We start from the raw sequence: 23162 nt of genomic DNA, 5'->3' as shown, positions 1-23162 counted from the left end.
ACTTCAGCTACAACACACTTCAATGTTCTGACACTTCTTTTGATTTGAATTTCAGATCATTAAATGTCACCAACTACACGAATCCACAAGTGATGTCATATTAGCTGCACAAAAGCAAGGTGAATGAACTTTCTAGATTCTGCAAACAGTAGCATTTGAACAGCTGAAGGGCATCTGAAGCAAATAAAAAATTGTGCCTAAGGGGAATTTCAAATATGGCAACCCCTTGCCACAACTGTTTTACAGCATATGACTGTGTTTTACAAATATATAAACAAATAGATAATATATTTACCAATAATGTCTATACAATGTGAAGTATATTTTGATTTAAATTTTATTTTGATTGTGTATATAAATACCTGCGCTCTGTGTGTGATAAACATCAAGGTTTTTCCTGTCAACCATTAAAAAACTTATGGATATCCCATGTCACATCTAGTTTGGCCCTGGTTACTAGATACTGATCTACTAAAGATTATTTCCCTGGGTTCTAAAACACTCTAGTATGGCTACAAGAATGGAAACTAGGGGATAGACACACAGATAGGGGCTGGCCCTGTCATTTTCAAGGTTAGTCATACTCAGAGTAGTCCCATTAAAATCAATGGACACAAGTCTAATGATTTTAGAGGAGCTGCTGTACGTATGAATAACATTGAATATCACCTCTAGTAAACCATTTCAATTTTTTAAAAATAATAGTTGAACATTTAAGGAAGGGGCTTGGAATATTTGTAAAGTCAGATCTCCAAAGGCCTTCTCCCATGGTTGCAACGCTAAAAACATGGTGAGAAAAAAGTCCAAGTCTTCCACTTCCCCCTTCTTTTGCTACCATGGTGTGCCATTAGTCTACCAATCTTCCTTCCTTCCAGGTACCGTACTGTATTTGCTTTAATAGGAATAACACTGTATAGTAATTAATTAATTAATCAATAAATCAATTTAAAAGGTTTTGCTTAACTTTAAAATATGGGCCTGATTAAGGTACTGCTCTGGGTAGTAGATTTAAAAAAAATGTTTTAATACAAGAACTAAAAATTACAATAAGTGGCAGGGCAGGCACCATATTAGGAGTATTTGTACCCATGAAAGAGAGAAGGGAAAATAACTTTTATAGTGTGTGACCTGTATGCATGATTATTATATGTTTATTAACTCATAAGATTAATCAGCTACAATTTCTTTAATTGGATGATGGTCCTAGTACTACAGTTTCCTGCAAGATATCTTTAACTTCTGCTTTAGATTTGTTTTTCTCTACCAACTATAAAATGGCGTTTGAAACATTTAGTTGTAAAAGTGTAGCAAAACAAAAAATAAAATCTACTCTTCCCAACATTCTAAATTTGATTTTTAAATTTAGTTTGTGTACAATACTCAAGTTTTACATTTTATCAGAAATGGTCTTTATTTCAAGTTTGCCTCCTTTTTATTCAGTGAACAATTATGTCAATAAAGCCCAGATGATTACATTTCTTAGAATTGAAGTAGTATAGAAGTATAACTCAAAACAGTATCAGATGTTCCATTCTTCAAGAGAAACTCTAGCTAAAACAAATGGGGGAAAGGGATAGTATAAAAAGTAACCATAAATAAATGTTAGATATGTGTGCAGTTCAGATCTCTTTCTCATCCCCAACCTCAGGCTAATTTCTTTCATAGTTCTTGAATTTCTGATTGTTCTGCTCTTTGTTGTCTTTCATGAGCAGAGTGATCAGAAAATACATTAGTCCTTAGCTTCCGTGTGCTGAACCCTTAAAGCACTAAGTAGCGGAGCAAAGAGTGCTATATTTCTTCCGCACAGCAGTTGGAAAACCCGACTCTCTTATGACAGATGTGGTGCAGCTGACTGAAAAAGCACTGTAGAGCTTCTTGGTGGTGTTGTGCCACTTTTCTGTATAGAGTTCCTCCTCTTCCAGTTTCTTTCGGATTTCAGCAATCTTTCCACTCTCTAGCAAATTGGAAATGTTAGGAAAGAAGTTAAAAAGCATTAAGATGTAATAGACCAGCCAGTTTACTTGTTTGCAGTGGAGTTTCCACAGCTGATGGGATGTAGAACAAGCTTTCCCTGTTTCATGACTATAGATCTCTCACTTAGATGTTTAGGGTTAGGGTTAGTTGACCCTTTTCTTCCTCCTTGGTCCTTATTTTGCAGATGAGTTAGTGGGGGGGTTCAATGTACTCAAAGGTTGTCCTTACAGCAGTTCAGTGATCCTGCCAAAGCAGGAAAGAGGATGTAATCTGATGGCCGACAACATCCCTACCTTTGCAAGTCCTTCTAAATGTTCATATATGTTCTTAATGTATAGAGTTCTAAGGGGATAACTGCTGATGAAATATCTTTCTCCCAGACTTTTGCTATCACCTTCCACTGAAAGACAACATTGTAAGCTTCATACACAAACAATTTTATATAAAATTGTTAATCTATTTCATATTTAAATATGGAACAATTATCCAGATTATTTGCACTACTTATCACAATTGGAAGCTTTCCTCTTATGCTCTGGGAAGTCTGATTTTTCACGTGAAGGTATTACATAAATACAGAACAACTAAGCGGCCCAGTCCTATTACTCTGCCTATGCAGGAACTTGCCCCATTGCAAGCTACAGAGGGATGGACTGTGGAGCAGAGCTGTTTGGCTCTGATTTATGTGTCATGGATGTCCCTGTCCTTGTGCCAGGCAGTGAGATTGTTGCCACCCTCTGTCTGTGATGGCCGAGTGTTCTGCAAGAGATAGAGGATGTGGTCACTGTCACACTTGAGATTTATGCTATGGCAACAGGCAGGGGGGGACTACCTGTGCTCAGATAAGGGGCCACTTGTGCCCTTGCACTGGAGTTGGGAAGGTGATGCCCAATCCTGTGTGTATAGAGCACAACTGTATGATTGGGGGAAAGCACATTTTCAAAGCTTGTTTTAGATGTGTTCAGAAATACTAAATTCAATTTTTCAAACACTCAATGAATGACATTGTAAACCAAAACAGTTCTAAAATATTCACACTGTAATACTTTTATGGCAGACATAAAATTTTCCTCCCCACAAGATTTACAAATATAAACATGGCTTGATTGCTCAGCTGAAATGTAATTGTCGGAATACAGATTGTACATATACATCATTGCATAAAACTGAAATGCTGCATTGTTCTAGAAGAGGTATAAAAGGATTCACATACTAATTTTTATGGACAGACACCAAAGTGCTTGCATTTTTGACAGGATACTAGTCTTCCTACTGAAGCCACATTAATATCTAGTCACTCTCATAAACATTATGACATTTCTCTGTGTTAATATAAACAATACTTTTTTTCTTAAGATGTTCATTGATTTTAATAAAAATATAATCATGGTAACAATAGAGATGGCACACATAACTCACTGCCACCCTTCCCTCACCAGAGTCCATCCAATCCGATTTTTTAAAACGAGCTACCATTACAAGCAGTATACAGTAACAGAAAAAAGGCTGAGAACAGAATGAAAATGAAGCACAGGAGAAACAAAAGAGATCTATGCCAGCAGAAGAACTCAAGTTAACAAGAGTAACCTAATAAATAAATATTAACACACAATATCCAGTCTAGACATTGTGACTAGAAAATAACTCCACCACTAATGAGTCTGCTCTGAAAAGTTCAATGCTGCAAGTATGATATTCTGATTCTCAGATGTCCATTGTACTTTTTGAAACGGTTGCCAGCTGTAAACAATTACAGTCCAATTTTCCCCAATATTACTTGGAAGTAAATCCTATTGATTTTAACTACTTCTGAGTAACCATTTTTATGGCTGCAGCCTTGTTCAATTAGTACTCAATTTTACTACGTTTCTAATTTTTAGACGAAACTATTCCAAAAATAAATATGCAAATATTTCCTGGATTTTTAGCCCTATTCAGTCAATCTCCAGATGCAGAAATTATATATAGAGAAAGGGCAGTGCAGATGTCTCCATCAAGAAAGCCCACACATAAGCAGTTGTTCATGCATAGGCTTCCATGCAACTGGAACTTCTATGATCCAATCACATGGAAAGCCTATGCATGAACAGCAGATCACACCTGGGCTTTCCCAATTCAGAGGTCCTGCCAATGCACAGATGTTCAGTGGGGTCAGGTCAGTGCTATGCATGATGTCAGGGGTGAGGTCAGCAACTTGGTCCCACTGCCCGTTCTCCATGCATGTGGAGAATAACCAAATAGGGCTGTAATGAAATAAGTATCCAAATTACCATATATTGTGTTCTATGAGTAAGAAGAGTATGACTTACTACTGTAAGCCACATTTTCATTGCAAATGTATGTGGTATAACCACAGTGTACTTTTATGACACTGGAAATTAAGTTAGGCTCTTTCAAGTATAAGATATGGTAAACTGGGACTATTTGGCAAAGTAATTTACTCTTACACAGTTTATTTAATTTGTATACTTATTCTCAACCTAACATTTCAATAGCAAATGAGGGCATGACTAGAGATTATGAGGGAAACCAGCTAGTCCTGGAAGCCACAGAAAGTCCATTGCCCAAATTCTAGAGGTCTTTCCATCACCATGTGAATTTTTTTCCAGATTCTCCATTTCACTGCAAGAACATTTTGGGCGAGAACCAACATTAGTCATACTCAAACCCATTGAAATCAATTTATTTGTCCATTGATTTCAGTGGGTCTACTCCGAGTATGACTTTACTGGATATCGGCCTTTGGGTTTATAGAATGCTTAACATATTGACAGTTATAATTATAGTGTATAATACTGCTTCAAAAACTTTAAATTCCAAGAGGCTGCATAAATGGTATGTTTGAAATAGCATCTGGGGTGGTGGGGAAGGTATGTTTGTGACTCCCTGGTGTGGACAGTATTTGCACAGATACGGCATTATTCAGTCTGAATAGAGTGCAGTGCAGAATGGTAAAATAGTTTATATGGACTCCACATAGCATCAGCTGCACCGATGATTCCAGTGTCACTAACAACATGCATACATTTGGTCAATGTGCCATTCCTTGGCAAAAAAATTAGCATATCAAATGCCTGGTGTAACTATTTGGAAGGCACTATACAAGCCCAAGTTTGTACTTGATTAACCTTTGGCACCACTTATACACACATATAACATTGGTCAAACTTGTTGGTGTGGCTAATAAAGTACAAAGAACAAGGACGAACAGGTCAAAGATGAATGAATTCTCAGAATCTGGCTATTGTTGCCAAAGGAATATGATGGGTTGAAACCAATGTGCTTCACAGACTACAGAAATATCTGTAGTAAAAAAAATGTAATGTTTGCTGCTCTTATCCTAGAACAAAGGTGGCCAACCTGGTGCCCCCCAGATGTTGTGGATTACAAGTCCCATCATTGTTGACCACTGGCTATGCAGGTTGCGGCTGATGTGAGTTGAGATTCTACCATATCTAGAGGGCTCCATGTTGGTCACTCCTGTCCCAGAGATTAGCAATGCCTATCAATATTAGAACTTCCCTGTAGTGTTTGTATAGAAATATATATGGTGGTTTTAAACATTTCTCATCTTATTTCTGAGTAGACATACATAGGATTGTGCTGCAAAGCATTTTAAAATGTAGTGTGCATAACTGCTAACAGAATTTACAATAATTAACTGGATGGAGCTAATAGCATTTAATGTCAAGTGGAAATAGTTTTAACTTTTCATATAGCTTGCTCTTCAGAAGCAGTGCAAACTACTCTAACGCAAGTAGGATGTTAACCATATATTGGACTGATTTATTTCTCAATATATAGATGTCTCAATGTGCTGGTTTTGCTTCAGGGAGTTGTGAGAACTTCCACAGCAAAAGTTCCATAGCATTGGCTAGTCAGACTACACCACTGTTTGTTTAGCCACCAAGCATGCATATATATATTATACTAAATCAGGCAAATATATTTTGTGAAAAAAGATATGTGAAACTTCATTATCATTGATTACCTGTAAAATATCATTCCAAATGTTTATTGAAAGGCTTAAGGAAAAAAGGTAGTAACTGGATAGGAGAGTTTAAGAACTGGTTTCAAAGAAGAAAATTTTATTACACTTTCTTTGAAGGACAGATTGTTGGAGTTTGTCTGGAACTGCCTGGAAAAAAAGACAGTTTTCTTTAAAAGAAAAAATTGAGAAATTAATTGCAGGAGACTGAGGTATCTACAAACCTATACAACCATGATGCCTCAAGAATCAATCCAATAAGCCACTGAAGCTAATGCCCATATTTCATCGATAGGTTAGTTAAACCAGTTTCAAAAACAATCAAAGCTAAGAATTCTCCTAATCAGCTCTTTATCATCAATAATGATTTCTTGAATAAATAAGTTATATTCATTTATGCTTTTTAATGAGTAAAATTACGTGGCAGGGACATACTCCACACATATTTCAGAGGAAAAGTCACCTTAATAACTCTTTTCTTACCAAAACTGTTTGCAAATCAGTGGGACCTGAGCTCTTACAAAAACACTGATTTTTAAAAAGTCAGTTCAAGGAGAAATTGAAAGTGTCATGCCTATAGATACACATATGTAACAGAGACAAAACTGAGTATGTTTGGAAGATTAACTGCAGCTTTCCATTTCTCAGTACTGTGGGTGCCTGAAAATATCTAGAGACTGAGGATACAATCCATTCTTACACAAATGCAACTGTATACACAAAATCCTCTTCCCTTCCTCTTCCTTCCTGGCAGCACCTCATGATTGGATCAGGAATACTTGTGGCCAAGGCCATGTTGAGAAGAAGGACTGGTAAAGAAATGACTGTAGAGGACACATACCTGGGAGGAGCTTAAGAAATGGCTGACCCACTGTGATACATATGTCCAAAGGTCTAGCCTGCGAGGGAGGGAAAAGACCTGATGGATTGTGCCCTAAAATTTCAAGCATTGCCAGTGATTTCTTATTGATTATAATCTAATAATTTATTATTTTGTTTAACATTAAACCTAAGGATGATAGCAGTTTATTCTTTTCCCCAGAATAATACAGACTTAAAACTGAGTTAATTCTGTATATCAGAAACAAAACATACCTGGTGAGTTGTGTATTAAAGAAATATGCTGGTAACTAGATATTTCTTCACAGATTTCACTGGGATCTGCAGATTGATTGTTTTGCTTCTGGCTTCCGGAATTGTACCTTTGCTTATACTGTTGATTGACCAAAGTGGTAATCTGGTCCTTGAGGTTAGCATTATTCCTCTGGAGACGACGTGCTTCAAACTGCAACACATCTCTTTCATTCATTGTAGAACGCATTTCATTCTCCATCAGTAAGAGCTCCTCACTCAGCTGTCTTATTTTATTTTTGCACTCAGAGGCCTCCTGTTTAGATCCATGCAGCTCCTTTTTAAGAATCCAGTTGTCCTCTGTCATGTCTGCTACTACCGTTCTCAACCTCTCACACTCTCTTTCCATGTTAGATAAATTAGTTTTCAAAACTCCAATTTCTATTTGTGTACTTTTACATTCAATCAGAAGTTTTTCCTCAGCATTAGCTCTGCCTGACTGGGCCTCTCTGAACTCCTTCTGCAGGACTTCTTTTGTACTGAGTGCCTCCTGCAATGTCTTATCAAGATTCAATTTTTCATCTTTAAGTGACTGCATCACCCTAAGGAGAGTCTCCAGATCAGATAATGCAGTCTTCTCATTTTCCTTCAATTTTTGCATTTCATTCTGTTTTTCTCCAAGCTCCTTTTCCAGCAAACTCTTGTTGTCTGTAAGCTGACATATTTTCCCCCCATACTTCTTATTTTCTTCTTGAAGTGTTGCAACTTGCTTTTCCAAAGATTGTAAGGCCACAATAAGATCGCCTTTTGTGTGTGTGATAGAAATCAAACTTTCCTGTGCTTTCTGGTCTTTCTTTTGTAAATCATTTACCTCGCGCAGCATACGTTGGTTTTGAGCATAAAGCTGATCCTGCTTTTCTTCCAGGGCTGCCTTTTGCTGTTGAACTTCCTTACATTTCTTCACTAGTCTTTTCACTTCTTTAAGGCATTCCTTGCAGTCTCCATCAGATTTAACTAGCCTCCCTTGAAGGCAATTCTTCTCATCATGTAAATCCTTCAGTTGTTTCTGATATTTTGAGTTTTGCTCTGTCAGAGACTGTATGATGTCAGCAAGAGGTTTCGTTTGGTTCCTAAGATCTACATTTTCATGTTCAAGGTTCATCACTTTTTTACGAACGTGTTCAGATTCTTTTTCAGACATTTGTAACCATCTAACATTTTTAGTATAGTCATCAGACCCAGGATCACAGAATTCCTGACATTTTCTGAACTCTTGGTTTGTGCTAAACAGCTGCCTTTGTGGGTTGATCTTTTTTTCTTCTGCGTGTTCTGGAAATAGCAATTGATCTTTTATCCCTTTGGCCAAGAAATGTAATTGCAGCTTGCTATCATATGCTGTTGGTGCTGCACTTTGATTATCTTCTTTAGAAGAAACCATGGCAATATGCAACTCATCTGAATCCTCAAGTTCTGAAATTCCCCTGGATTTAAGATCTTCATTTGACATTCCTTTTTCGGTTAGATCCTGTTCTGACAGGTAACCAGAATCATTGTCTTTACCACTCAATACATTAGGAGAGTTTTGAAATTCAAAGGTATATGATAGTTCATGCTTAGAAGTCTTTTTGCCCTCCTCTTGTACATGCTTGAAAGAACTCACACTCTCGGTCAACCGTTCCTCCTCCTCCTCATGGAATGCCATGAAGACTTTAGGTTCATTATGATTTTTGATCTTCCTTGAAGGAGTCATCTCCTCTGCTTCCAAACCAACAAAAGATTGGGGGGGAACTTTGTTGGCAGAATTCTTCAATTTTGGGTCATTATTTAAAGGCAAAATAGCTTTATTTTTAGATGTTTGGGCCTGGTTTTCAGTTGCTTTATATTTTAATAAAATTGGATCCAGAATGTGTTCCGCTGCGGCTGGGTTTCCAAATACAGTTTTGAAACTGGTTTCTGGACATTGACTGGCACCTGACCTGTTACCAAGATGAAGTTGCTTCTTAAACTGCAATGGCTCTTGATACCTTCTTGGCTGAGAGACAGACAGACAGAGAGAACAGTCACATCAGAAGACCTTCAGTATTTAACCATAAAGGAGAGACAAAGCTCAGAACCACCAATGGATGTTTTTAAAAATTGATATAGATCTTGATACAGATTTATTCCCCAGCTACAAAAACATGAAAGGGACAGGAGACATTGTTGTCTCCTGACATCTGCACCTATCCTTCTTTGCCACTGCTTAAACAGCATTTTAAATAATGTTTGAAAGTGTTCAATTTGGTTCTCCCCAAATTTGACCTCCAATTCCTGTCTCCCTTTTCTTTTTGCGTCCCTTCTCCTTTCCTTCCCATCTTGAGTTCTTTTGTGTATGTTTTTTTTTTAAAGACGGTAAGACTAGGCAATGCTTGTTTTAATATAATCATTGTACTGTGCCTAAGTTTTAAGGCACTTTTATAAATCATTACTATTAGGGAAAAGTGAAGAGTAATTCAACAGGGAATTGGGTTACTCTTAATTTTGCTGTTACATTTTCTTGATCAAACACCCTAATATTTTTTAGGTTATATATCCATGTCTAGTTTCCCTTTAAAAGCTGTGGTGTGCATTTAAAATAAAATAAAGGAATGCAGTTATTTTCCCCAATCTAGATCAATTATGATGGACAGCAGAAGAAAAGCCACACCACCAAGGTCTGAAGACATGCTTTTTGTCACAAATGTAGACAATGTCACACATGTCTGCCTGCTCATTATTGCTATTTTTGTGTTGCAATTTGTCCTTTTTAATATTAATGTGTTTTTTCAGTTGAACATGCCCAGCTCTTCCTTTGAGAAAGCACAGGTTTCCTGGATAGTCTCCCATCTGGGCACCAGCCATATTGATATCTGCTTAGATTTAACAATGTAAGAGCAACATGTACTCCAAAAACATCCTGGTGAACGTGTGTGTGTTAACTAAGTGCAGATTCAATAATAGGCAAAAAAAACCTTGTGATTTAAGAACGTACCTATAGCCCACAGATATTTCTATCAAACTTTAAAAAGCAGGGAAATTGGGCAGCTATAGTGAATGTACCAGGGGAGCAGGAGACCCGACCTCCTCTCTGAGATATTGTACTGCCCTACAAATTGGTCAAAATGCAAACACCATTTGGGTTGGTCTTTCACAGTCCAATCCACTTCCTGTGTAGCTTGGAAGAATTTGGTAACATGTGCCTCTGCATATGGTGAGTGGTGGCAATACCTGCCATCTCCAAAGATGGGGAATGACATTTTTATGTTTGTTGGTGTTCTTCTTACTTTGCTTCATTCCTGTGTTACTATTGTTTCTACAGAGAATCTAATATAGAAAATTTTATTTCTCTCATTATTCATCCTAGAAACCTGTGACAAATTTATTTTTATTAATTTCAAAGACTTTTATTGGTCAGTGTCATATGATGGTGAAGGCAGCCTTTTGTGTTTCAAATTGGAAGTTACGTTCTATTTCTATTTTGGGTGCATTAAGTTGAATCTGAAACTGCAGTTTGATGTAAAATCAGACTGATTATAACATGTTGATACTTCAGCAATGACTCTGTTGGAAAAACCAAACTTAGCCTGCCCAAGATGCACTTTTTCAGCCTGCTATGTTTAAACCACTTCATTTAAGGCAAGGTAAGCATGGTCAATTAAAATCACAGAGCACACCTAGCATTTTGCTAGAATATATTTCACCTCCCACTGTTTTATCTTGTGCAAATTGAGACACTCCTAAGGTCCACTGGAGACTATTCTACAGAAATCAGTGCCAATATTCCACAATTATTTTTGGAGGTTTTTTAGTGTAAATTTTGCAAAGTGTTGCTGTACTTCACATATTCACAGAAACAGAAACAAAAGAAAATGATTTCCTATAGGAAACCACTAAAATTGCAAAGTAAATCAGACATATTTAAAGTGGCCATCTGAACTATATCAACTGTCTTAATAATGTTGCTTCCTCCTTGCTAAAACAAGATCAGCACAGCACATGTCTTCTTTCTATTATTTGGGCTGATTGCAGGTTTTGCCACCGCTTACCATGTACTCAGAGGCATTTTGACAAATTTGTAGGGCAGTACAGTATCTCAGGTCTCCTGCTTCCCTGGTGCATTCACTTTAGATGCCCAATTTCCCTGCTTTTTAAAGTTTGATAGAAATATCTGTGGGCTATAGGTACGTTCTTAAACCGCAAGGTTTTTTACCTATGAGTGAATTTCCCTGCTTTTTAATCTGGGAGGTAAGAAATGGGATCCTGTGCAAGCTTGTTGAATATGGATTGATCATTTGCATACTTATTGAGTTAAGTGGGATTTACTCCCCTGCAATCATGCTTAGGATAGATGAAACTGACCACAGGGGATGGGGAGGGGAGGAGGAGGAGGGAGGGGAGGGAGGGCAGAGGGGAGAAGGGGGATGGCAGCAGGCAGGAGGGGAGGGGAAGGACAGGTTTGATCATTTGCATGTTTACTGAGTTCAGTGGGATTTACTCCCATGCAATCATGCTTAGGATAGGTAAAATTGACTGGGGGGGGAGGGAGGGAGGGATGGAGTGGGCAGGGAAGGAGGAAGAAGGGAGAGGGGAGGAGGAAGGGAGGGGAGAAGGGAAGTAGGGAAAAGCCAGGTCTGATCATTTGCATGCCTATTGAGTTCAATGGGATTTACTCCTATGTAATCATGGTTAGGATAGGTAAAACAGACCATGGGGGAGGAGCAGGGGGGAGGGGGAAGGAGGGGATTGGAGGGGAGGGAAGGGGCAAGAGGGAGGGAATAGGAGGGAGAAGGGAGTGTGGGCTCGATCATTTGCATACTTTTTGAGTTGAATGGGATTAATTTCTGTGCAATCATGTTTGAAAATGGAAAAGGACAGCCTTCAAGTCTATCCCGACTTATGGCAACCCTATGAATAGGGTTTTCATGGTAAACGGTATTCAGAGGTGGTTTTACCATTGCCTTCCTCTGAGGCTGAGAGGCAGTGACTGGCCCAAGGTCACCCAGTGAACTTCATGGCTGTGTGGGGATTCAAACCCTGGTCTCCCAGGTCATAATCCAACACTGACCTGGGGGAGGGGCAGGGAGGAGAGGAGGAGGGGGAGGGGAGGAGATTGGGTGGGTGGGCACTAGGCAGAGGGGAAAACCCTTTCCTTTCCAAAAGGAAAACATTGTGAACAGTATCATTGCTTTTCAGGGTTTCCCCCACTTTTTTATTCTACAGCAGGCACATGTAGCCTCTCACCCAAATTTAAACCAAAGCTGTCCCTGGCCACATCCACACCAGGCCTTTATTTCACTTTGGACAGTCATGACTTCTCTCAAAGAATCCTGGGAAGTGTAGTTAGTGAAGGGTGCTGAGGGTTGCTAGGAGATGCCCTGTTCCTCTCACAGAGCTTCAGTCAGAGCAACTGACTGTTAAACTACTCTGGCCACTGGAGCTCTGTCAGTGGAATAGGAGTCTCCTCTCAGCACCCTTCACAAACTACACTTCCCAGGATTCTCTGAGGGAAGCCATGACTGTCTCACGTGAAATCAATGTCTGGTGTGAGTGTGGCCCCGATTAGCCAAGCCAAGCAGCTGTGAGCCTGGCTTTTAGAACACTGACAGTTGGTTCTTACTGAGCATGCCCAACATTATTATTCAGTTCAATGCAAAATTTATTAAATTAATTAAAAATCAGCCAGGCATTTTTAAACTTTTAAACTACAGAAGATGAAGGTCAGAGTATGGGGCAAGGTCAGTAACAGAATTACTTACACAAATGAAAAAACAGCTTTTTACAATACCATGAACATGGCAGCCACAACTGCATGCAGTGCAACCGATTTATTAGTGTCAATCGCTCAGTAGCTATTTGTACATCCTGCACTGCTCACACACTACATGGTAGTTGGGAATCTAAACCTGATGCCCTTAAGAATGGCATGGTACCCCATATACATGGATGTGAAAAATCCCTGTGTGAGTCTTTTTGAACAATTTGCTTTGTAAGCACCTTTTAACAGTACACTTCCTCTTTACTTTATGGAACACTGTGGTCCGTATTACATGGAATGATCTCTGGATTAGAAGTGGCAGATTAGTCAGCCTGGTGATTGGTTTCTTTCAACTTTAAAATGCAATTATATAATGCTTAGTAGAAAATTTGCTCTCATACACAATACATTTGTCAGTTTAAAAAATAAACAAAAAAACATACCATAGTAACGTTGATAGGTGTGCTGGTCAAAAGTAAACTGTCTGGATTAGATTCTAGACTTTTCATATCAGTTATATTTTTATTAAGTATCTCGTTGATTTCAGATTGAACCTGAAGAAACATGCAATGAGATAGTTATATTCCCTTCATTGTCCTGTATTCCCTTTGTCTTTTGTATATTGGTTTTAAGCCAGGGGTGGAACCCATGGCCCTTTAGATGTTTCACTCCCAACTGCCATCAGCTCCAACCAACCAGCATGGCCAATGGTCAGGGATGGTGGGAATTGTAAAAGTCCACTAGCATTTGGGAATTCACCCATTTTTTAGGCCTGGTAGTAACCTATTTTTATTCTTCAAAATACTTGAATGCAACGGTACACACTACCCAGAAACTCCCAAGTAAATACATACAGGATTGCAGTCTTTGCAGAATTTCAATACTTTCTATTATTTATTACTGATTTATTGCTGGATAGGAAGTCATGATATTTCTGACCACAAACAATATTCACTGTCTGGATCCTGTGGAAAAAAACTTAACAATAATGTTAAAAAGAAACAAAACATTGTTGGCAAGCATGACCAGTTGCTTCTTGCTTCCACAAGAGAAAGCCCTAAAGTTTATCAGTGTATACCCACAGCTAATAGGAGTGTGAATTGTCAGAAATAGAAAAGGAAAGATGATTTGACCATTTCTACCACAGCCATTTCTACTAAGCTTCTTGTTGAATCTGAATTACATTGATCTGGTATCTGTGGTGTTGTAAATAGTATTTAGGGTCTTCATTGCTGGCTAGTAATTACAAGCATTCCACTACTTTTTATCAACAGTGTGCTGCCCAGAAGCGAGAACATTTTGAAAGTGTGGGAGGTGGGAAGGTATAGATCTCTGGCTTGCCCTCAACAGAAGGAATTCCAATTTTTCTTCCCCTTCTTCCTTGCCTTCTGGTCTGAGCTAACAGATAGCTGCAGTTTGTAATCTGGAGGTGGGAAGCCAAATGGCAGATGCTCATGGCAAGGAATTTTGAAAGCACAAGATCATCACATCTAGAGAAGTAACAAAACCGATGCTGAAGTAAAGGCAATGAGGGAAAGCTTGGGACCTTTAGAAGGCTGGTTGTATATTAAACAAGGAGGTAAGCCTAGTCTTCCTTAGGGTGCAAAATGTCTCTCATTTCATTACAACAGTTCATCACAACAGACTTTCACTTGCGGTATTTAATTGCTTTTCATTTTTCCTCCGTTAGTCAAAGAACTTACAGTATCAAAAGGCAGTAAGGAAAGAAAGGTGGAGGGACAGCGTCAAGAAGAAAAGAAGTGGGTGGGAACTGACTATGGCTCCACCCCTTTTCAGTGTGGCCTGCCTCCAGTAAAGCCAGAGCTTTACATTTGTATTTGACTTTTCCCACTCTTAGAGCAAGCTTGTGTGGGTTACGGAGAAATCTTGCAACCAAGTGAGAAGTCACAAGCTTATAAACAAAATATTCACGAATATAATGAGAGGGAGAAAAAAGTACAAGTCCAGAGAAAAGCACTGCTTAATACGCAGTAGAAGAAATCAGGGGCATTCTAGAATGGGGGCACAGAAAAATTCCTGGGATTTCCCACCTTGTTTTGAGATTTGTGTGTAAAAATAATGGTGGATCTACCACACTGTGAACTGTGCACCTTCAATTATCTTATTACAAATAAAATATGACCGCATGTTCCCATCTTGTTTGATGAATATTTAGGGCTTGCTCTTACCATGCTTACATTCTGCAAAGTTTGTTGTCGAAGGGCTTGAAATGATTCCAGCTGCTGTTGTAGGAGCTACAGTTTGTAAAAAGAGCAAATTAGACATATTCTGTGTACACTGTGATACTCTACACTCGTTTTCTTCTGCCGAGATTGTGATCTCCAATTGCTATTTATTATCTCATGATGAGACATGAACTGTAAACTACGGTATAAGGAGGAAGGTGTCGTCAAAGGGCTGATGCATATGGCATGTTTCTGTCAGTCTCAGTATTCAGAGTGCAATCCTATGCATGTCAACACAGAAGTAAGATTCACTGGGTTCGGTGTGATTTACACCCAGGTGATATATTTATAGCAGGCTTGGCTAACCTATGGCCTCCAGATGTTGGACTCACCCAGCATGACCAACGGTCAGGAATCAGGAAAGTTACAGTCATAGGTTAGCTATCCCTGGTACATAGAACTGCAGCCTAAGCCACAAAAATAACAATGAGAGAAATGGATCAATAGTGATTAAAAACTAGGTTAGAAAGGTCCACTGGAATCTTTCAACAGTTTCACTAAGAGTGCAATCCAAACAGTCTCCTTACACCTGTAGGGTTTTGCAGAGTAGCAGAGCCACCACCGCATCTGCAGCCCTGCTGCTCATGGGAGCTGTGGCCAAAGGTGTGGGTGGAGGGGGTAAGGTGGGAAGGACTTATGCGCACAATCCAGGCCTTAGTGATGGATCCAGCTTCAGGCTGGTGCAGCACTTAAGGCCAGATCAGGCCCAATGCCATTGTGCAACAGCACTGAGACCTAGTCAGGAGCCTGTGGATCCCTGGCTGGCCCAGCTCTGCCCTTAGAACACATTTTGAAGCTCTGGCTGGTGGGCCTCCTGTTTTCCAGCTGGCTGAGTTGGAGGGGGTTGGATTGTTCTGCAAGACTGAGTGACCGCAACATTTTAGGCCCATGTACAATTTTGCAAATAATTGATCTAGACATTTTGACATATCTGTATTTTACCATGTGCTGTGCATATTGAATTGTGCACTATGTACATGACATTGCTGCCAATAGATAGTATATACTGAAGATCACTGATGAAAGAATGTTTTCATTTTAACTGTGTTCTACAATATTTTCAATTGTGTTTTAGAATGTTTGTAATTGTAATTGTGTTTTGGAATATTTTTAACTGACTTTAGTATGTTTTTCTTTTTCTTGTTAAATTGTTTTTATGTTTGCCACTCTCGGCTCTTTTGGGAGGAAAGGCTGGATATAAAATCAAATAATAATTTAATAATAATAATAATAATTTTGGATCAGGTGATCCAAATCCTTGTTCTCTTTTTAATACTAAAAAAACAGAACACATTGAACTATTTGGCAAGTTTTGAATCTTTTCTTTTTGCCTTTAGCATCTTCATTGGGGCATAGTGAAGATTCTCTCTCTCTCTCTTTAAAAACAACACCACCACAGCATGACTCCAGCATAAGAGCCTGCTGTGCCAGTAACCCCAACCTGCCTACCTGCCACACAAAGTTCCATTCATTTCCATGGCACCTTAATGAAGGAGCACAAGGAAAGAGTTGGCTGTCCCACTTGATAGTTGATTACACTAGACCCATTAGGTATTAATTTTTATCTTTTCTGTCATGTCCTTAATATTAAAGGAATATGTTTAAAAAGAAAACATCAAATTATACACAGCTACCAACTGACCACATCAAGCTGCTGTCTATATTAAACAGAAATCAGTCAGTGAAACTTTTCATTGCACATAAGCATTATCACCTACAAATGTCTAGAAATCAGGCTTCTGTTAAGGTACAGGAGCATAGGCTGGTAGAATAGTTGGCAATCCCTAAAACTATATCAGGTAAGAACAAGGTAACACCCTAGAGAACTTCAGTACGGTTTAATATCCAAACTGAACCTCCTCTTCTCCTAGCCATTATGAATGGCAAGCATATTACCTTTCCCCCCCAATAATCCAACACAGATAAACTTACTTTTAATGGTGATTGTGGCTGGACTTGACCATCTCTTCCTGAAGCAGATTTATCTGAAAAATTAATGCAGTAAGTCCTGTACAGTGTTGGTAAGTCTGGCAACTTTAAACTTTAGTACTGAGACCAGGCGTGAGGAACCTGTGGCCTTTCAGATGCTCTTGGACTCCAACTGCCATCAGCCCCAGCTAGCATGACCAATGGCCATGGAAGATGGGAGATGTAGTCCAACAATATCTGGGACATAGGTTCCCCATCTGTGACCTAGTGACAGCAGTTCATTCCCTAAATCAAGAGCATCATGGTGCAGATTTAAACTTATTTCTTTCCCATATTCTGCATTTTCTAGGTGCATATTTAGTACAGCATAAATTCATGCCACAGAGGGAGCAAATATGCATTACCTCCAGAAAAAACTACAGTTTCTGAGGCTTGGAAATTCACACTTCAAAGGTCCCACGCTATATCTGACAGTAGGTTTGCTAAGGTATATCTGGCTGATTCTGGGAGATACACCAGAGCATTTTGTTCTTGAGAGGCAGAGACATTTGAACACACCTGCCACTGCTCGACTGAGTCAGTACACCTATATATCAAGCGTTCCACAGCCATAAGAGATCATTTACAGGCAGTGGTGGAGAACTTGGGTAATGGCATTAAACTACATCAAAGAAGGTGTGCTCCACCTGCCAATTTGTTGCCATAGCTGATTCCCTAACTTAAATTTCCCCCAAAATGGTTATTAGCCATGGAGAGTGAAACTAACAGGCACTTCTGCAAGAGGTGTAGTTTTGCATCAGGGTTATGGTACAGGAAGTGAGACCCTGAGGAAGGGTTGTAACCCAGTGGTACAGCAACTGCTTTCCATGCAGAAAGTCCCACTTTCAATCCCCAGTATTTCCAGGTAGGGCTGGCACTCCTTTCTGAAATCCTGGAGAGATGCTGCCAGTCAGTATACATCCAATGTTGGGTCCCCAGATGCTGTTGGGACTATAATTCCCATCATCCCCAGCTAGCTTAGCCAATGGTTGAGGATGAAGGATGTTGCAGTCCAACAACATCTGGGGATCCAATGTTGAAGAATGCTGGTGTAGACAATACTGAGCTAGACGGACCAATGGCCTGACTCAGTATATGGTGGCTTCCTACATTCCGATGACCTCTTGGCCCCCTGTGCTGCAGTCCCCATCCAAATCTGACTCAGACATGCTGCTGCTGCCTTCTAAACATATAAAACATGCCAGGAGTTCTGTCACGGAACTCTCAGATCATATTGAGTCTGGCCCATAGAGATGGATTGAGAGACCTGTTGGAAACGATGCAAGAGACTAGGGGGTACCCTATGAGGTAGAATACTTTAAAAAGAACACACCCGTTTAAAAATGTAACAAAAATGGTTTTCCGTGGTTTAATCAGCCACTGAGACAGTTGTGTGAGGGAAGAACTGTGATCCTGAGGGTAAGGACCATCGCAATGCTGCTTTTTGTAAGCAGCTCCTAGATCCTATTTATTTATTTACTTTCTATTCCACCCTTCCTCTCAAAGGAGCCCAATGCAGCAAACACACAAACGATCAAACAAACTAAAAACATATAAAAACAATTCCAATACAGATGCATACTGGGAAATATCTCTACTGAAAAGGCTTGTTGGAAGAGGAAGGTCTTCAGTTTTTTGGCTACAGGTATATATGCCATTAATAAATAAAATAGTGATACTGACAGCAGAAAAATTCTGCTGTCTGGAGAATACCATTAATAAAAATTTAGTAGTGGCACTCAGGGTAAATAGAATAGTTCAGCCCTGGGCATTGATTCTGGTGGGTATGAATTGTTACAGAACTGAAGTACTTTACCGCTGAAGTTACTGCAAGTGTAGCAAAATACTTCTGGTTGGAAAGAGAGATGTAACGATACAACCAGGCACTAAAGCCTGTTATACACTGATAATAACATCACATTATGATGAAGTATGCACAAAACACCCCACGATCTCACAGAGGGTGGACGCAATGACATCACAGTGTTGTGTGGAGAGATGACATCATCGCTAATCACAGCAACCTATACCTAAGAGGGAGGAGGGGTGGCAGCGTTTATTTATTTCAAAAGGTTGATTATGTGGATGCTTGGGTGAGAAGACGGCTCACCTGCGGCTTTTCTGTCTTGGCTCCCCGAGGCAGAGGCCTGCAGGGAGGTCAAGACCTTCTCTTCCTCCCCCAGGCTCCCACAACTGGGGCTGCATGTTTGATCGCACTCCTGAGTTCCTGCAACACAGCCTGGATTAACATCAATAACTGCCTCTGGAATCTTCCTTCGCCTCTCTCCCGACCAACGCTGAACCCCTTCGCCCCCGTCTAACTCACTATACCCAACACTGGCTTTCATTTCGCCTTGCGTCCGCCCGCCCGGCCGCCCGGCCGCCCGCTGCTCGTCACATTCAAACTGTGACTCTGATGCTCAAACCGCCACTCCGCCCACAGTTACCTGGCGTTGCTAAGTCATCGAGTCGCCATAGAGACGAGGCGAGGAGGGGTGAGGCAACGCCGGCGGCCAAACCCCTTCTCAAGGGTTCTTTCGTGCGCCCCTGGAGGCCACGAGCTATTCTTGCAGGATTCTGTCTTAATCCAGACAAGACGCGTGATTAATCAAAAAGTTCACATGCTTTTTATACTATCGGGTCGCAAGGCATTACATTTCGAAATACCAGTTGCTGGAAACCGCAGGATGGGAGAGTTCTCTTATGTTCTGGGCCTGCTGGTGAGTTTTCCACGGGCAGCTGGTTGGCTGCTGTGAGAGCAGGATGCGGGGCTAGACCAGGATATTGGCCTGATCCAGCAGGCACTTATGTTCTCCCTTCCTCCAGTCCGGGCACTGCAGTAAGCAGGGGTGTAGTCGTCCAGGGTCTGGGTGTGTGTCTTAGACCCCTTACTTTTTTTCAGAGCAGGGTCCAGTAGGGCCCCTATGTCTCCAGCATCCTATGAGACAATCAGCATGAATGGGAAGTGTGTTAGCAGCTGAGAAAAGTCAACTAACATGCTTCCTTGGCCTTTCCTGTTGATTGGAGCCAATCAGAGTGAAAGGAGGTGAGTCAGTCATTGAGAAGACTCTTCTCAGCAGCTAACACCCCCCCTTCATGGCTCCTAGGGATATCTGTTGTTGTGGGAGAAGGTTTAAAAAGGATCTCATTCTTAACCCAGCAGCAAAAAAAAAGGAGGGGGGACATGAAGGGGCCCTGCACTTCTGAATTTGCTACTGTACTACTGGCAGTAAGGCTTTGTGGCATATCTCTTTTAGTTGAACATAATAGGGTTGTCATTCTTTTTAACCTGACAAATTATGGACTGGCCAGCAGTTCGCAACTTCAGATGGAGCAAAGCTAATGGGACACCAAGAACCTAGTTCAAACACAGAATTATCATGAGTTTCTCTTGTAGGATTATTGTTTTAGTTTGATTTGAATTGGTTTAGCTAGTGTGGCATAGAATGCTGGACTGGGTGACCTTGGGCCAGTCACAACTTACCTCAGAGAGTTGTGAGGATAACAATGTTGGGGGAGGGGGGAGAACCAACCTTGAGCTCCTGGAAGGAAAGGTGGGATAGAAATGTAATGATTAAATTTAAAAAATTGCCTTTCAGAGCCAAGACGTCTTCTGGCTGGCCGTTTGCAAAATAAGAAATCTGGATTAAATCATTATTATGATAAGTATTTTAAAAATCCATAACATAACAGATTAAAATATAGCAAGCCAGCCATAAAATCAGTAAAAGTCTTGACAGAATTTTCTAAAAATCTTATCTGTTTGAAAACCACAAAAGAGGAGACCAAAGAAAGCTCTTGAGGGAAGGAGTTCCTAAAATTATAAATATAAAGATTTGAAAATCAGGGACATTATCTCTAGGTTCTTTTAGGTTCAGGGCTGTTATACCACAAGACATCAAAAACCCCAATACTAAAGTTTTGTTGATCTCTCCAATAGTTATAGCATTTAAACCATACTAGCAAAGCCCCTCTTACACCTGTTCAATAACAGCTGACAAGTCCAACCATTGGGCTTATGTCCAACAATATTACACAACATCACATATGGCACTGCTATATATAGCAGTTTATTTGCACTGGGGTTTTGCTGGTACTTTGCTTGTTATGACAGGTTAGTCTTCAAATGAGATTCCAGAAGTGGCATATAAAATTAGACCTGCTATGTCACCCCGGGGGGGGGGCAGCACCACCATCACTGCTGCTTTCCATTCTGATAGGGTAGAAGGCCCAGACAATACCAGCTGATGGTTCTCCTGGAGCAGCAGCAACTGCAGGAACATGGGTAGACAGGGCCCATTTAAGCTGGTAGAATGGAAGGCAGGGAGGCCTAGAGTAGGTAGAGCTAGAGCCAATTACAGGCAGAGCCAATTTATTCTAGTTTTGATCCCATCCACCTCCCTGCTGACTTCTACAAGGGCAATACTGACACCGAGGAGGACAGTGACAGGCAATGCCCCCCCCCCGGATGTAAGTTAGAAAGGAGAGAAGTGGAGGCTGGATGATGGAGGGGGAGTGCCTCCTCTGCTACATAAACACTGGTGGGCGGTCCGACACCGTGGCTTCTGCGTTGTCCCACGCATTTAACAGAGTCACAACAGAGCCTGCACTATTGGAGCAAATGTAAGAACCCAGCTGTAGATGTGTTGGCAGCTAAGGCCCCATCTTCACTATACATATAAAACAGCATTATACCACTTTAAACAGTCATTGCTTCCCCAAAAGAATTCTAGGGACTGTAGTGTGTTAAAGGTGCTGAGAGTGGTTGGGAGACCCATATTCCCCTCACAGATCTACAGTTCCTTCCCATAGTGATTTAACAATGAATCTCTTCCCAGGGAACTCCGAAGCATTATAGTTCTGTGGGGAAAATAGGGGTTTCCTAACAACTCTCAGTACCCTTAATAAGTTACCATTTCCAGGATTCTCTGAGGGAAGCCATGACTGCTTTACAGGTCTAGAACAAATGGGACCTAAGATTCTTATACAGAACAAAAAGGGTTGGTGTGTGATGAAATCTCATTGATTTTTAATGGAGCAGGATTGCAGTCTTATCTGCCAGTGATTCATGGGATCATAGAATCATAGAGTTGGAAGAGGCCTACAAGGCCATAAAGTTCAACGAAGGAATCCAACTTAAAGCATACCCAACAGGTGGCTATGCAGCTGCCTCTTGAATGCCTCCAGTGTTGGAGAGCCCACCACCTTCCTAGGTAATTGGTTCCATAGTCATACGGCTCTAACAGTCAGGAAGTTTTTCCTGATGTTCAGGCGAAAACTGGTTTCCTATACTATACTATAAGAAATGCAGCGAAATATTAGTTCATTTCCCTAAGTGGGAAAGGCCAGAGATGGCCAAGGCATTTTGGTGGTTGAGGCAGAAGCTAAATGGGACTCCCATGGAGTGGTAAAATAAAAAAAATTATCATCCATTTAATACTAAATACATCTAATACTGCCCTTTAATACGATCCCAAAATATACCTGCAGTGGGCTATCTCACCTTGAAATGATAGGTGCAGTCCTGGGAATGGAATTAGTTGTTGTGGCATCTCTGCTTTTATTTTTTCCACACATAGTATAGGGAAGCTGAGAAACAGTTTGGTCCAGATATCAGCAACTTGCTGTTGCTTCCCCCCCGCCCAGTCCAGCATTATATTCTATCAGTTGGCAGGCTGATAGTTGTGCAATTTGATAACTGTAGACTTTGCATTTAGTAGTCTTCTGGGGGAGGCTCATGTCTCAATGGTAATGTGCATTACTTTACTGACTTCAAAATATGGTAAGCTGGCACTGCTGCATTTGGAGCACTGGACTTCTGTACCAAAGTCCTGCCCTGCAGCACTACTGCAGATTAATACATATAGCCGATGCACCCTGGAACAGTTTGGTCTTCTGTGTGGGCTCTCTGTGGGAGGATTGCCAGCTGACAATGTGGATTTTTTATTATTAAAAAGAACTTATACCTGGCCATGTAAGGTAACTTACCCGAGTAGATCTCTTCTCCAACATCTACAACTAGCCTGTATTTAACTTGCTGAATGACCCCGCAGCAAGTGTCATGTGCTAGCAGACACCTTTGGCACACAACCAAACATGGTTCACCTATCTTCTGCTCCTCTGTTGGCAAAATGATATGCAT

The 23162-nt window shown here is 40.4% G+C and overlaps 2 protein-coding genes across 3 annotated transcripts in view; one reads left to right on the top strand and one right to left on the bottom strand.

The window, feature by feature from the left end:
* Window positions 1-1353, top strand: part of CFAP96 (cilia and flagella associated protein 96) — a 24430-nt gene extending 23077 nt beyond the window's left edge. For both annotated transcript variants that reach the window (XM_061583389.1, XM_061583388.1), the window contains one exon: window positions 56-1353. In XM_061583389.1, coding sequence (XP_061439373.1) covers window positions 56-104 — 49 coding nt within the window. In that variant the 3' untranslated portion in view covers window positions 105-1353. The remainder of the gene's footprint in view (window positions 1-55) is intronic.
* CCDC110 (coiled-coil domain containing 110) lies at window positions 1182-23162 on the bottom strand. Its single transcript, XM_061582918.1, has 8 exons — window positions 23009-23162; window positions 19468-19626; window positions 19131-19247; window positions 16985-17037; window positions 14996-15061; window positions 13250-13360; window positions 7058-9065; window positions 1182-1954 (listed from the first exon to the last, which is right to left on the bottom strand). The coding sequence occupies exons 1-8, from the start codon at window positions 23160-23162 to the stop codon at window positions 1767-1769; spliced, it is 2856 nt and encodes a 951-aa protein (XP_061438902.1). The 3' UTR covers window positions 1182-1766.

This window comes from Rhineura floridana, chromosome 9, assembly GCF_030035675.1.
Source record: "Rhineura floridana isolate rRhiFlo1 chromosome 9, rRhiFlo1.hap2, whole genome shotgun sequence".
NCBI lineage: Eukaryota > Metazoa > Chordata > Lepidosauria > Squamata > Rhineuridae > Rhineura > Rhineura floridana.
The sequence above is the reverse complement of the archived record's forward strand: the minus strand, read 5'-3'. Positions and strand labels throughout refer to the sequence as shown.

What these genes read in the sequence shown, in the direction of transcription:
- CCDC110 (XM_061582918.1), bottom strand. Translation starts at nt 23,162, where the DNA reads ATGCATATCATTTTGCCAACAGAGGAGCAGAAGATAGGTGAACCATGT. An exon ending in CGATGACTTAGCAACGCCAG is followed by an intron (nt 19,248 to 19,467) that starts GTAACTGTGGGC and finishes GCTGTGTTGCAG; the next exon opens with GAACTCAGGAGTGCGATCAA. An exon ending in AGCCACAATCACCATTAAAA is followed by an intron (nt 15,062 to 16,984) that starts GTAAGTTTATCT and finishes TACAAACTGTAG; the next exon opens with CTCCTACAACAGCAGCTGGA.